The following is a 12,336-nucleotide window of genomic DNA, read 5'->3' as shown; positions in this document are numbered from 1 at the left end:
TATATATATATATATATATATATATATATATGGGGCAAGATCATTTTACACCGGTATAAGAATAATAAGTCTTACACCAAATCTTAACCATTGATTTTCTTCCTCTAACGGTTAAGATTTATTAGATCTCATTCATTAATTAATTTTTATATATATATATGGGCTTCTTTTTCTACATCAGCAGCATAAAGTTGCTGTATGTAGTTGAGACAACAGAGTGGGTCCCACTATTTTTATTTTATTTAAAAAAAAGGCCAAAATCTACATGCGTATCCTGCCTGTTTCGTGCAGTAGTTAAATATGGAAAATCATAACCATACAAAAGATAAAAGTATTAAATATTGTTATATGTAAAACGACTATAAAAATAATTTTACCACACATATATATATATATATATATAATTATTTCTGCAGCTGCTATGTGTACAACAACAATTATAATAGCCGCCAGGAACCACATTTCTTTTTTTTTAAATCGGGTGAGTTCCACACTTTTTATGTCAGCCGTAGAAACTGCTCTCTATAGTAGCTACAGAAATGACAGCCCCCCCAAGGTAAATCATGCTCTCCATTTGACTTAAACCTACTTACACAAATTCCGAGCTGAGCATCAAAGTGTCAATGGAGAAATCTATGGAGAAGCAACTTTGAGATAGCCCCAATGGAGCTTCAACATCAGCTAAAAAATATTCAGTTCTGATAATTGTTAAATGACTAATTGTTCCTGGATAAGCTACTTATGTCTCTCGGTAATTTTAGAAACAAAGGTGACAGGATAATATCAAAAAAAGGATGTATATTATATATTTGATTTTGGTGCTGCATCCTGCAACAAGAGCATTAAATTTTTTTAGTAAAACTTAAAATTAATTATAACAAGCTACATATTGTTTCCTTGGGGAAAGACCATCGTTTTTGTCAATATTAACTTTGGTCACATGCACGTGAAAATTTTATCTAAAAAACCACACTGCATGTATATTAGCAAATGTGTTTGCTGCAAAAGGCTACTTCAATTTTTGCTAAAGTAGATAATTTTGTAATGATGTACGAACTAGAATATTACAAGAAAATTTATTTTGGTTTATTCAAATTTGCCAAATGACTACTTTAATTTGTCAGGGGAAACCGTAAGATTTTGCATGAGCTATAGCTAGTTTGCTAGAGATCATACAAGAGAAACTTTCAAGGAATAAGTTGATGTTGAAATGCCACCATTTTAGAAAAAGGAAAATTTTATAGAGAGAGGAACTATAATTTTTGCTTGCTGCTAATTTGCAATAAATTAGTAATTGTTGCTTAGATACAAATGCAACATATATCCAGAATTTGTTGTATGATCTCTATATAAGACACCTGGTTTCTGGCTATCAAGCCACAAGCAATTATCATGACAATATTTTGCAATTTTATAGTATTGATGGATTAGTACATAACATAAATAAGAAAAGGACTGTGGGGAGCGTATAGATAGTTTGATCTAATTTTCATTACCTATATGATTATATCAACTACCTTCTATATTTTCACGATGCTGTGCTAATGTTTTAAAAGAAAAACAAGTACAAAAAACACACACAAAAAAAAAAAAAAAAGTATCTTCAAGGTGCCCCCTAACATGTGGTCTGAGTCAGAAATATGCTTTTCTCGCCGGAAAATTTAAAGAAGAGATTTAAGGATGATAAATTTTTTTTCTTAACTATTTTTCATTATATTTATCTGCACTTTTATAGCTAGCTACTGGATAAAGCTTAAGGCTGTCAAAGCAGTTATCTCTGCAGTTATGCTCCATAACTTTACATCATCGACCTAATTTATAAGCCTAAACACATGGTTTGAAGACATAGAGATACCCACTTTAGATATAGAAGGCAGACATCTACTTTATCTTGATGAAACATGTGCTCAGATTAATTCTAAGAGCAGATCATGCGCTTTTCTTATATGATGGGCTATTGTGTCTACTTCAAGCTGTATTAGCAAAGAATCCATAAGGAACCATCTCAAACAAACTAAAAGCCCTTTTAGGTTGAATTGGTTGGGATTAAAGTGATCAGTTTGATTCTCACCGTCCCATTTTATTAAAAAAATTATGAAATATTATAGATTTTCTTAGCATAAGTAGGTGCAGTTGTGGACTTGTTTGGTAGCCTATGTCCACAAGTGCGGACATAAATCCCTCAAATTTTTTTTTTTTTGTTTTTTCTTTTAAGCATAGTAATAAAGCATGATGTTGATCAGAATAAGCTTTGCTCGAATATATAATTAGAGATAGAATGGAAATGAATGGAATACGGTGGGATGGAATGGAATGAGATGCCATATATTTCATTGGATATTTTATGATGTCATACAACAAAATCAGCTTGATTAAAAAAAAAGGTGTTGGGAATAATTTTTTATGTTAAGTTGAAGTTTTTTTTTCTTATTTATATTTTTTTGTTTTTTAATGCATTTAAAATTTTCTTAAAAAAAAAAATTGGGAGCACTGCCCCTGAACCTCCATCATTAAATGTGCGGACATAAATAATATTTTCTGGGTCCGCCACTGAGTAGGTGATATGATATTATCCACCACTCTAGCCCAATGGATTCTTATGTAAAAGAATATATTATTAATATGACCTTCAACTAACATAATAAGTTTTTGGATTGAAATGACTCTTTACAACACCAGTCACTTTTGTTACCTTATTATATATGAAAAAGCACTCCAAAAAAGAGCTACTTCAATGATAATGTGAATTTAAGAAACGAACTCGGTTAATTATAAGTGCCAAGGAACTTCCATTAATAATTCACTTTGCAGCAAAGTAATTCCATGTTTTGTATTGGATACAATAAAATTGGTCCCAATTTTTTTTGGCTATAAGAGAAATGTTACAGGACTAAAGGTTACCACTGTCCAATTGGGAAATGGATCCAGAAGCCTACAACCATAAAAGGAAGGTGGTATGGATGTAAGATGCTTTTCTTTACTCTTAGCTTTTGAAACTCCTAGTTTTCAGTGCCCCTTCTACAAATTTACAATGATGATCATCTTTCTATTGGATGAGAAGGGTTTTTCTTTTCTTTCTTTCTTTTTTCCTTTTTATCTGTTGCAAACAATATGACATATGAAGATAGCAAAGTGTTTTGCTTTTAGCCTAATGCTAATATATAGATAGCATGCAAAGATTCTTTTCCGAAAAACTCAAATAAAGCCACTTCTTAAGTATTAAGAATCATTTTTCTCTCCTCTGTTACCATTATTTCCTTGGAGGTAATGTACTTGAAATTCTAAACCTTTCAAGTCTGCGACTGCAACAACTTGAAGAATACCATCATACATATGTATATTTTTTTGGCCGTCCAAACTTAGGAATAATATCAGTTTTTGGTCACCATTTTCCTTTGGTATTATGCTATCATTTCCCACTTCCCAATCAAATGCTTAAGATGGTCCAGAAACAGCTCATTTACATCACACTATTACAATAACAACCACATCTTAAACATTCCTTTCATGCATGTTATGTAAGATTCTCCTCTTTTCTTGTTTTTTAATTTGTACAGGGTTCCATTATATTATATATACCTAAGTAGACGTAGATTCCCTGTGTGTGTGTGAGCTGTGTTTGATGAAGAAAACTTTTTGTTTGTTGCCTGTCATGTCCAATAGAAGACAAACAGAAGAAAAGGGTTTGTAATTGTTTCGGTATAAGGAATAAAAGGATAACGATTTATATTCGCTGCTTAGGAATGGAATTTGAAAAAGATAAAGAAAGGGAAGTTGTCAATCGCTATTACTATATATATATATATATAGATATATAGTAATGTATAATATTCAAAAATTGTTCTTTAAGCAACTAATAATTTATAGAAATTATGTATAGTATAGTTTATACTTCACGATTACTTTTTTCCTGCCTTATAATACATTTGTTTCATTTTGATAATAAACTTTGATTGACTTGTGAAGAAGCTCAAATTAGTAATCCTTAATCTATATTATATAATGGTATTGACTATCATCTTATTTGGGAGATATCAAATTACAACTTCTCTTTAAAACTTATATAATCCATCTCTTTTATCACCAAGATTGCAATCAAATCTTTTAATTATAATTTTTATATACTACTATTAAGGTGATAATGAGGATAATGGCATTGTCAATCATAAACCACTATAAAACAGAAAGTATCAAATACGAATGGCAAAAAAATAAAATGCATGATATGATTGGTGGTATATCAACGCATATGAGTTAAGAGTTCCACTCCACAGTACACAGATATTATGAATGTGTTTAATGACAAGAATTAAAGGTTAACACAATCATGGCTTCATTATTACTCTTCTCTTGTCAAGGATGAAATGGCCTCTCAAGTGCCACTTGGGATTTCATGATAAGTAGATTAATAGGGTATGATGACATTTTTCTCACAATTTTTTTTTTTCATTCGAGCATTCAATACATCTTTTAACAAATATGTAAAAATGAAAAAAATGTTTATCATTTTAAATGACGCAAAGTTGTGTCTATTTATATTATCTTTATTTTTATGATTATTTTCTTCCATATCCCTTTTTTTTCTGTTTCATGAAAGGAAATGTCTACTTGTTGAGTACCGTAAATATGCTCCAGAAAAAAAAAGGAAGCATTTACAATGTATCAGATGTTGAGTATGGCTCATACTTCGTATGCTGATGAGGAGCTCATCTTTGATACAGTAGTAGTATGTACTATTGCCATTGAAAATTAAACACTTGTTTTTAATATATTTTCTTTTCTTTTCCATGTCATCAATCAGCATAGGTGTTTAATTTGTATTGGAGGGAGGTATAGAATAGTGGGTAAGACAATAGTATTGTAGAAATTTGTCTCGATGAGGGCCCTTATTGTCGGGGTCAATATAAAAGCAACTGGGGTCTCGCTGGACGTAGGGTTTTTCTAATCGTATTTATATTCTTATTGTAAACCGAGTGATTTGTAATGAGTGACGATAAAATGAATATAGTACATACGATAATGTAATTATAGTAAAGATAAACTGAACGTAACCTATATTAGATGAACAAAGTGTAAATGTCTCACTCTCTCTTCTCTTTTCTCTCTTCTCTCTTCTCTTTTATTAATTTTGTGTGATCGTGGATTTTCAACCTAATATACACCGAACTTGACTCTGATGTGTCACAGTCCAATTGACTTTGATTCAATTGCGCCCGTAATACAATAGATTTTTCTCAGAAAAAGACCCTACAAGTAGTTGACCGTTTGGAAGAAGGAAACTCTTAGAACTCTCAAATCAGAAAGTAATAAAAGAGAGAACATTCATGCACTACGGCTTCATTTCCATGCGTGCAAACACAGCACTTTTTTGGACCTTTTTTTATCTCTCTAAATGGAATTTTATCTCTCTCTCTCTCTATATCTTACTTTGATTCTCATCTCTCTGCAATCCACCGTTAGTTAATATTCTCCCCTTCAGCAGGAACCTATCTTTTTCTGCAATTCTCCAATTTCTCTTCATTGCTTTCCAAGACAAGAATATCTCTCCCCGTTCCACTTCCTTATAGATTCCTCTCTCTCTCTCTCTCTCTCTCTCTTTTTCAACCACTATTAACGATGTATAATGAAACTTGTTTTTCACCTGCTCCTTTCTCTCTCTCTCCAACCCCTTCTTTTCTGTCTCTATCATTTTCATTTTTTTTCGTGCTTCCTTTTGGCTCCTCCAGGTCTCACATAACAAGAAATCTATACATAAGCTTACATCGTTATGGCTCCTCCTTCAGATATCAATCATCTTTCTCACCCTTGTTTATATGGTATTTTCTCTCTGTTCTTCTTCTTCCTCTTCTTCCTTCTTTAGAGCTTCATGTACCTATCACTAACACTTGTCATCAATAAGTGAAAGACAAAATAAAATTTTCCAACTTTATGTACCTTTCTTTTTATTTTGTTGATTTTACTAAATGGGTATGTATGGGTGGTTATTCTCAAAGTTTGTTTCTCATTTTACTTTGCATGTGATTTCTGAAGATTATCTAAAGCGTGTTATAACTGAGTTGATTCATTTCATACTATGATTTAGTTCTTCTAATTTAACCTCTCTCTTTTTTTTATTATTGTAATTTTGGTGGGAAGCAGGGGATTTTGTTTCTTCATACTCAGAGAGAAAGTCTGGTTTTATGAAATGGTTTGGCAAGGTTTTCAAAATTGGGTCCAATAGAGGAAAGTGTGGTGATCGTAATCTACAGGAGCCTGTGGAGGAAAACATGGTTTGGCGAGTTCCAACTAGATCGTTGGTAAACAGAAGCACTAACTTTCTGTTTTTTGTTTCATTGATAACACTCTTTTGTTTTATTCAAGGATGTCTATTGTTGTTGTTGTCCTTGTTATAAATATGGTTATTGCTTTGCTCAAAATAATAAAGGGAAATAGTTAGTCACCGCAACATGCTACTTCAGGGCTCAATCCATGTTGATTTTATTTATCATCAATCACAACTCAATCATGAGCACTAGAGAGTTGACTTATTTTGTCTTGTTTGGTTGATTAGATATCCTCTTGTGAGACTCACAACTTTAGGCTACAGCTCAAAGCACATAGTGAATTTTTTTACACACATTTTTTTACTTCAAAAAATTTGGTTCTGCAATGTCAGCTTAATTTGTATCTTAGTTGTGTACCAGTAAAGTGGACCATATGAGTTGTGCTGCATCATGTATTCATGTGTAATAACAACACTTTTTGACTAATTTTTGCACTTGTTTGTACATAATGATGTTCCTTTTATTTACTTCCAATATCATGTGGAATTTCTTTTCTCCTTATATTATTCATGTTCTCTTCAAAATATCACCTTGCTGTGCAAAATCAGGGCCATTTAGAGTGTCTAGTTCATGAAATTCTTTTCAAATGAAGTATCAGTAAAACAAAGTTCATAACTGGATATGCAATGATTATGTTGGTTTTTCTTTTACCATCATAACTTTGAATGTGGAATAAGATATATTGAATAAAATTCTTGATGTCATTAGGATGAACGTGCTAGATCCCGGAAGGAGGAAGAGGATCTGAATCGTGCAATTTCACTCTCTTTAAGTGAAGATTTAAAGATTCCAACTGGTAGGTACTAAAGTTTTAAAGAAAGTGCTTGCTTTCTAGCTATTGTGATGATGGTAATCAAAGACTAAACTTTTATTTCCATTTGCTCATCAAGGATATAGATGGCGGACAGGAATTGATGAAGATTTGGCAAAGGCACTACAGGATCGCATGCACTCATCTGCACATCCTCCTTATGCCCCTCTACCTTTTCATCCCCGGTCACTTAGGTAAAATTTTTGCTCTTCTGAATCTTGTATATGACATGTGGAGGCCAAACATCAAGTGTTTTCAATTTGATCCATAGCATGATTGTTGATAGTTGTTGTTGGTCACTTCTAGTCAAAATCACATTAAGTGAAGATTTTTCTGGTATTATGTATGTCTGTGTGTGTGGTAACATTAAAGTTGAACAGAATTTTAAAATAAGTTTTGATTTCTCTATTGATTTTACTGTACATTATGTAATTAATTTTGGTTTCATTGTTCTGATGCTAATACATTTTGATGGTCCTGCTCCATCATTTCTTATTTATAACTGATAATGTACAGTATTCCGTCGCATATCAAAATATGTGGAGGGTGCAACCGGGAGATACTATACGGAAATTGTTTGGGATTTGAGAATAGTTATTTTCATCCAGACTGCTTTAGGTGCCACTCTTGTCATCACCCCATTACTGAGCATCAGGTAGTTTGATCCTCTTTGAGATTTAGAGAATGTTGATTCTTGATATCATCTATTTTCCTTTTTAAGTTTTGACACACATTTACACAGGCACACCATGCAGAATTGCAGATGCACTCATATGTATATAATACTTATCTTCAATATTTCCCCCACAAATTCATGTTATTTACACTTCAAAGCTATGGTTATAGTGCTACAAAAGTATTGATTTTGGTATTTCTCTTGTATGTATCTCTTACTGCCTTTTTTTCTGTTGATTCAAGTTTTCTTTGTCAGGGAAGCATCCATATCACCAATCCTGTTTTAAAGAATTGACCCACCCTAAATGTGAAGTTTGCCATCAACATGTAAGATTAGTCTTCCTTTCCTTATTCACACTGTTCTGCTTTGTTATTATTAGTTTTGTTTTCTGATAAAGGTCATTAAATTTAAATGAATTCGATATACCTTATAAGAGACCATAGCACAAGTTTGTGATGACGGGACCAAATAGTATAATCAGTCTTCTTCTGAAATAGGACATCTGAATTAATTTTAAATTGCAGTCATCATTAATATCGTTATATCCTATTCTTTATTATCACTTAGAAGATTGTGGCAGTTATTTTATATAACATTAATTAATCACATGATATGGCATAGGAGCTTTCCAGTGATAATTTACAGTTGATGAAAAGCAATATTAACACTTGTGATATTTTATTTCACTTTCAGATTCCAATAAATGCCGCTGGTTTGATTGAGTATAGGTGCCACCCCTATTGGAACCAAAAGTATTGTCCATCCCATGAAAAAGATAACACAGCTCGCTGCTGTAGTTGTGAAAGATTAGAGGTACTACTAATTTGATTGGTAATCAGGAATGTTTAATAATATATTTTGCTAAAAGTTTCTCTCTTTTTCTAATTTTTTTTGTTTTAATAAATTATCTTCTCCTTGAAGTGTCGGAATGAAAGATACTATAGATTGGAAGATGGACGTACATTGTGCTTTGAGTGCATGGAATCTGCTATAACGGATACTGGTGAATGTCAGCCTCTTTATCATGCTATCAGAGACTATTATGAAGGAATGAACATGAGGATAGATCAACAAGTTCCAATGCTTCTCGTTGGGAGAGAAGCACTTAATGAAGCTATTTTTGGGGAGAAGAATGTAATGACTAATGAACCATCCATTTTTTGTTTTGCTGTCATACAAATTAATCCAATTCCTCTTACTCTTTATTGGTTTCTACCAGGGTTTCCATCACTTGCCAGAAACAAGAGGTTTATGCCTATCAGAAGAGCAGACTGTCACCAGTGTATGATTTTCAAAAGTTTTTATCTGATTAGAATGTGAAAAGTGAAAACCTACTTGAACCAAGTTACAAATTATCTGTGAGGTAACTCCACTAATTTCTTATTTTCTGTTTTTTCAGGTACATAGATGGCCAACACTATTTGGAGGCCATAGATTTATAGGGATGAGAACTCAACCTCAAAGGCTGACTAGAAAATGTGAAGTTACAGCTATTCTTGTTCTATATGGTCTTCCAAGGTAATTAATATTTAATACATACTCTTTGTCCTTCTCCAATTACAGTTGATTCCCTTTTGTGTACTATTGGGAGAACCAATGAAAAACAATGTTACTACATGGTGTATGCAGGTTACTCACTGGTGCTATCCTTGCCCATGAGTTGATGCATGCTTGGTTACGGCTTAAAGGTTATATACATTTTGATCCTATATTGGTATTCAACTCCTTAGTATTTATTAATTACATGATTATCATCTCACTTATCTTGAACTAATCAGGTTACCGCAACCTTAATCCTGAAGTAGAGGAAGGTATATGTCAGGTTCTTTCTTACATGTGGCTTGATTCAGAAGTGATGCCTGGTTCAAGAACCATGCCATCAACATCAGCAGCAGGTTCTTCTTCTTCCTCGTACTCCTCATCATCAACATCATCATCAAAGAAAGGTGCAAAATCTCAAGTTGAAAATAAATTGGGTGCATTTTTCATGAACCAAATTGCCAATGATTCTTCCCCATCTTATGGTGGTGGCTTTAGAGCTGCAAATGAAGCTGTTAATAAATATGGTTTACGTTGTACTCTGGAGCATATTCGTTTTACTGGTCAGTTCCCACTGTAATATGAACGAACACCTTCTCTAAGGACTTTGGATTGTAGTGTTTGATGTTTAAGGATGTCCATGTCCAAATTTACTAATATTATTAAGCATGCCTTGTTCCTATTTTAGACATGTTCTTCTTTAGTGATGCAGTTAGTGTAAACATCATATGTTTATACCAAACTTTACTATGTAATTATATATTCAATAGAAGACATCAATGGCTTAACAAATGATTAAGAAATGTTTAATGTTAAATTAATATATATATATTCCATACAATCTCATTTGATTTTTTATTTTATTCAAAGTAAATACGAAGATTTATGAAAAGCTTTAAGTCTTGGGGTAAATGTTAACACTAGTTTATTTAGAATAGATATTCACTAAAACTCGCTCTTGTTTCGTATTCATGTTTAATGAAATCTTATAAAACTCCAAAATAGTTTTTCCTTTACTCTTTGTTATGTATCTCATTTATATTCAATAATTTAGAAATAAAAACGGCTTCAAGCTGGTAGTGGGGAAAGTTTGTTAGCTAACTAAAATATGTTCACTAATTCCTTGACAAATTTTGTTCTAATATGCTTCTATAGTTCTATTGAATTGTTTTTTTTCTATTGACATGTGGCCGGAAACTTAGTTGTTTACTTGTTTATCATTTTTTTTTTGGAGGTTATTATTGTTTACTTGTTTATCTTTTTTTTTTTTTTGTGGAGGTTACAAGGAATTGAACACAACACCCTACACTACACACACTCCTAACACACACACCCCACACCACTGGGCTAACCCTAGTGGTGCCATTTACTTGTTTATCTTATTCATGGACACGCATGCGGATATAGGAGGAATTTAGTAAAGTGTTTGCTCCCATAGGAAATTTTATTGGGAGATAAATTCATATTAGCACTTATCGTTTTATCACTCCATGATGATAGAAAGGACAATCACCACCTTGATTCTCTCTCATTAATTATCTCTAAAAGATTAACAATAATTTTAAATGTAAAAATTATATCTCATTATCACTTTTTTTTTTGGTAATAAATCTCATTATCACTTTAGCACTTTGTCACTTATCTAAAATTTTTTTTTAAAACAATGTAAAAACGTTAATTTTAGTAAGGGTTTAAAATATTTCACATTGTAAGAGATAAAATTATTTCATATACAAAAAAAAAATATATGATACCTATGTGAGACTATGTGAGTAGAACAGAAAAAAAAGAAGAGAAAAATTAGACCCCACATATTATCATGTATTTATAGGAAATAATTTTATTTCCTACATGAGAAAAATCAAACCTCATTCTTAAACATGTAAATGTATGAGATCATGTATAATACTAACAACATAAAATTCAAGAAAACACAAATAAACATATCACCTTTCAAGCGTGTTATACATGCAAAAATAAACTAACTATTATCTAATAGACAATCAAAACCCTCGTGTATATAAGATTATGAACCTGTACATGTTTGAACTTTGAATGTACAGGCAATATTGCGTGCATCCATAGTTCACCACAAGGGCAAGGAGACAACAAAATTCATTATTTGTTTAGTTACATGCCTTAATATTAATAAGATATATTTAACCTTCAGTTAATTTGGATTTTAATCTCGGAAGTGTCTAGTTACGCTACTTTCATTTTTTGTGTTCAAACAAAATCCAATGGGTTTTAACCCAACAATGATGACGACCCTAAATAATATAACTACATAAGGATGCTTTAATTGTTCTTATAAATGTGTTAAATGTAAACCTTTCATTCTGAAAGGTGAAAAGTAGTGCTACCGGCATTCTCTTAGTATTGCAAAACTGTTTGCATTAGGACTTAGGAGGATATCTCCTATAATTTGTAAATACGAAATTAATGGTTCGAAATGATACGCAGATTCATAAACTTGAGCATAAATTTTTATGACCCAAAAAAATGTATCAAAAACATTAATTACTAATTTTAATTCTTTTATGATATAATTAATTTTACGTCATATATATATTCGTCTTAGCTCATTTGAGTTTATTTATAATTTCAATATCACGACTAATAAACAACATATAATGTAATATAGATTGCGCTTACCACGACTACGTAACCTCTATATAATGAGACAATTTTATATTTGTCATTCTCACACAAATTATCATTTACCAAGCACCATGAGAATAAATATTTTTTACATAAAGCGACATATATAAAGTTAAAATCACGCAGTTAAAATACATACAATTTGAGTTCAGATTAATTCAATTCCCAATGATGATTTCTATCAATTGGACACAATTAAATAAAACTTAATCGAACCAACTTCTAAAACTGCTATGATCAATTCATGTAAATAAATTTCAACGGATTGAATGTATGTAAATCCAAATTTTAAGGACCAAAAGAGTGATAATTTAATAAAAATCTAC

At 31.7% G+C, this 12,336-nt stretch overlaps 1 protein-coding gene across 1 annotated transcript; it reads left to right on the top strand.

Annotated features, from left to right (window-relative positions):
• Nucleotides 1–5,704: 5,704 nt before the first annotated feature.
• Nucleotides 5,705–10,114, top strand: LOC133318687 (protein DA1-related 2-like). Its single transcript, XM_061480391.1, has 12 exons — nucleotides 5,705–5,816; nucleotides 6,139–6,296; nucleotides 7,032–7,119; nucleotides 7,214–7,328; nucleotides 7,651–7,789; nucleotides 8,053–8,136; nucleotides 8,504–8,623; nucleotides 8,732–8,944; nucleotides 9,030–9,092; nucleotides 9,210–9,328; nucleotides 9,440–9,498; nucleotides 9,589–10,114. The coding sequence occupies exons 1-12, from the start codon at nucleotides 5,768–5,770 to the stop codon at nucleotides 9,927–9,929; spliced, it is 1,548 nt and encodes a 515-aa protein (XP_061336375.1). The 5' UTR covers nucleotides 5,705–5,767; the 3' UTR covers nucleotides 9,930–10,114.
• The last annotated feature ends 2,222 nt before the right edge of the window (nucleotides 10,115–12,336 follow it).

Source organism: Gastrolobium bilobum, unplaced genomic scaffold (genome assembly GCF_033153095.1).
Source record: "Gastrolobium bilobum isolate Gb01-03AN ecotype WA unplaced genomic scaffold, APGP_CSIRO_Gbil_v1 utg10294, whole genome shotgun sequence".
NCBI classification, from domain to species: domain Eukaryota; kingdom Viridiplantae; phylum Streptophyta; class Magnoliopsida; order Fabales; family Fabaceae; genus Gastrolobium; species Gastrolobium bilobum.
This window is presented reverse-complemented; position numbering and strand designations above follow the sequence as displayed.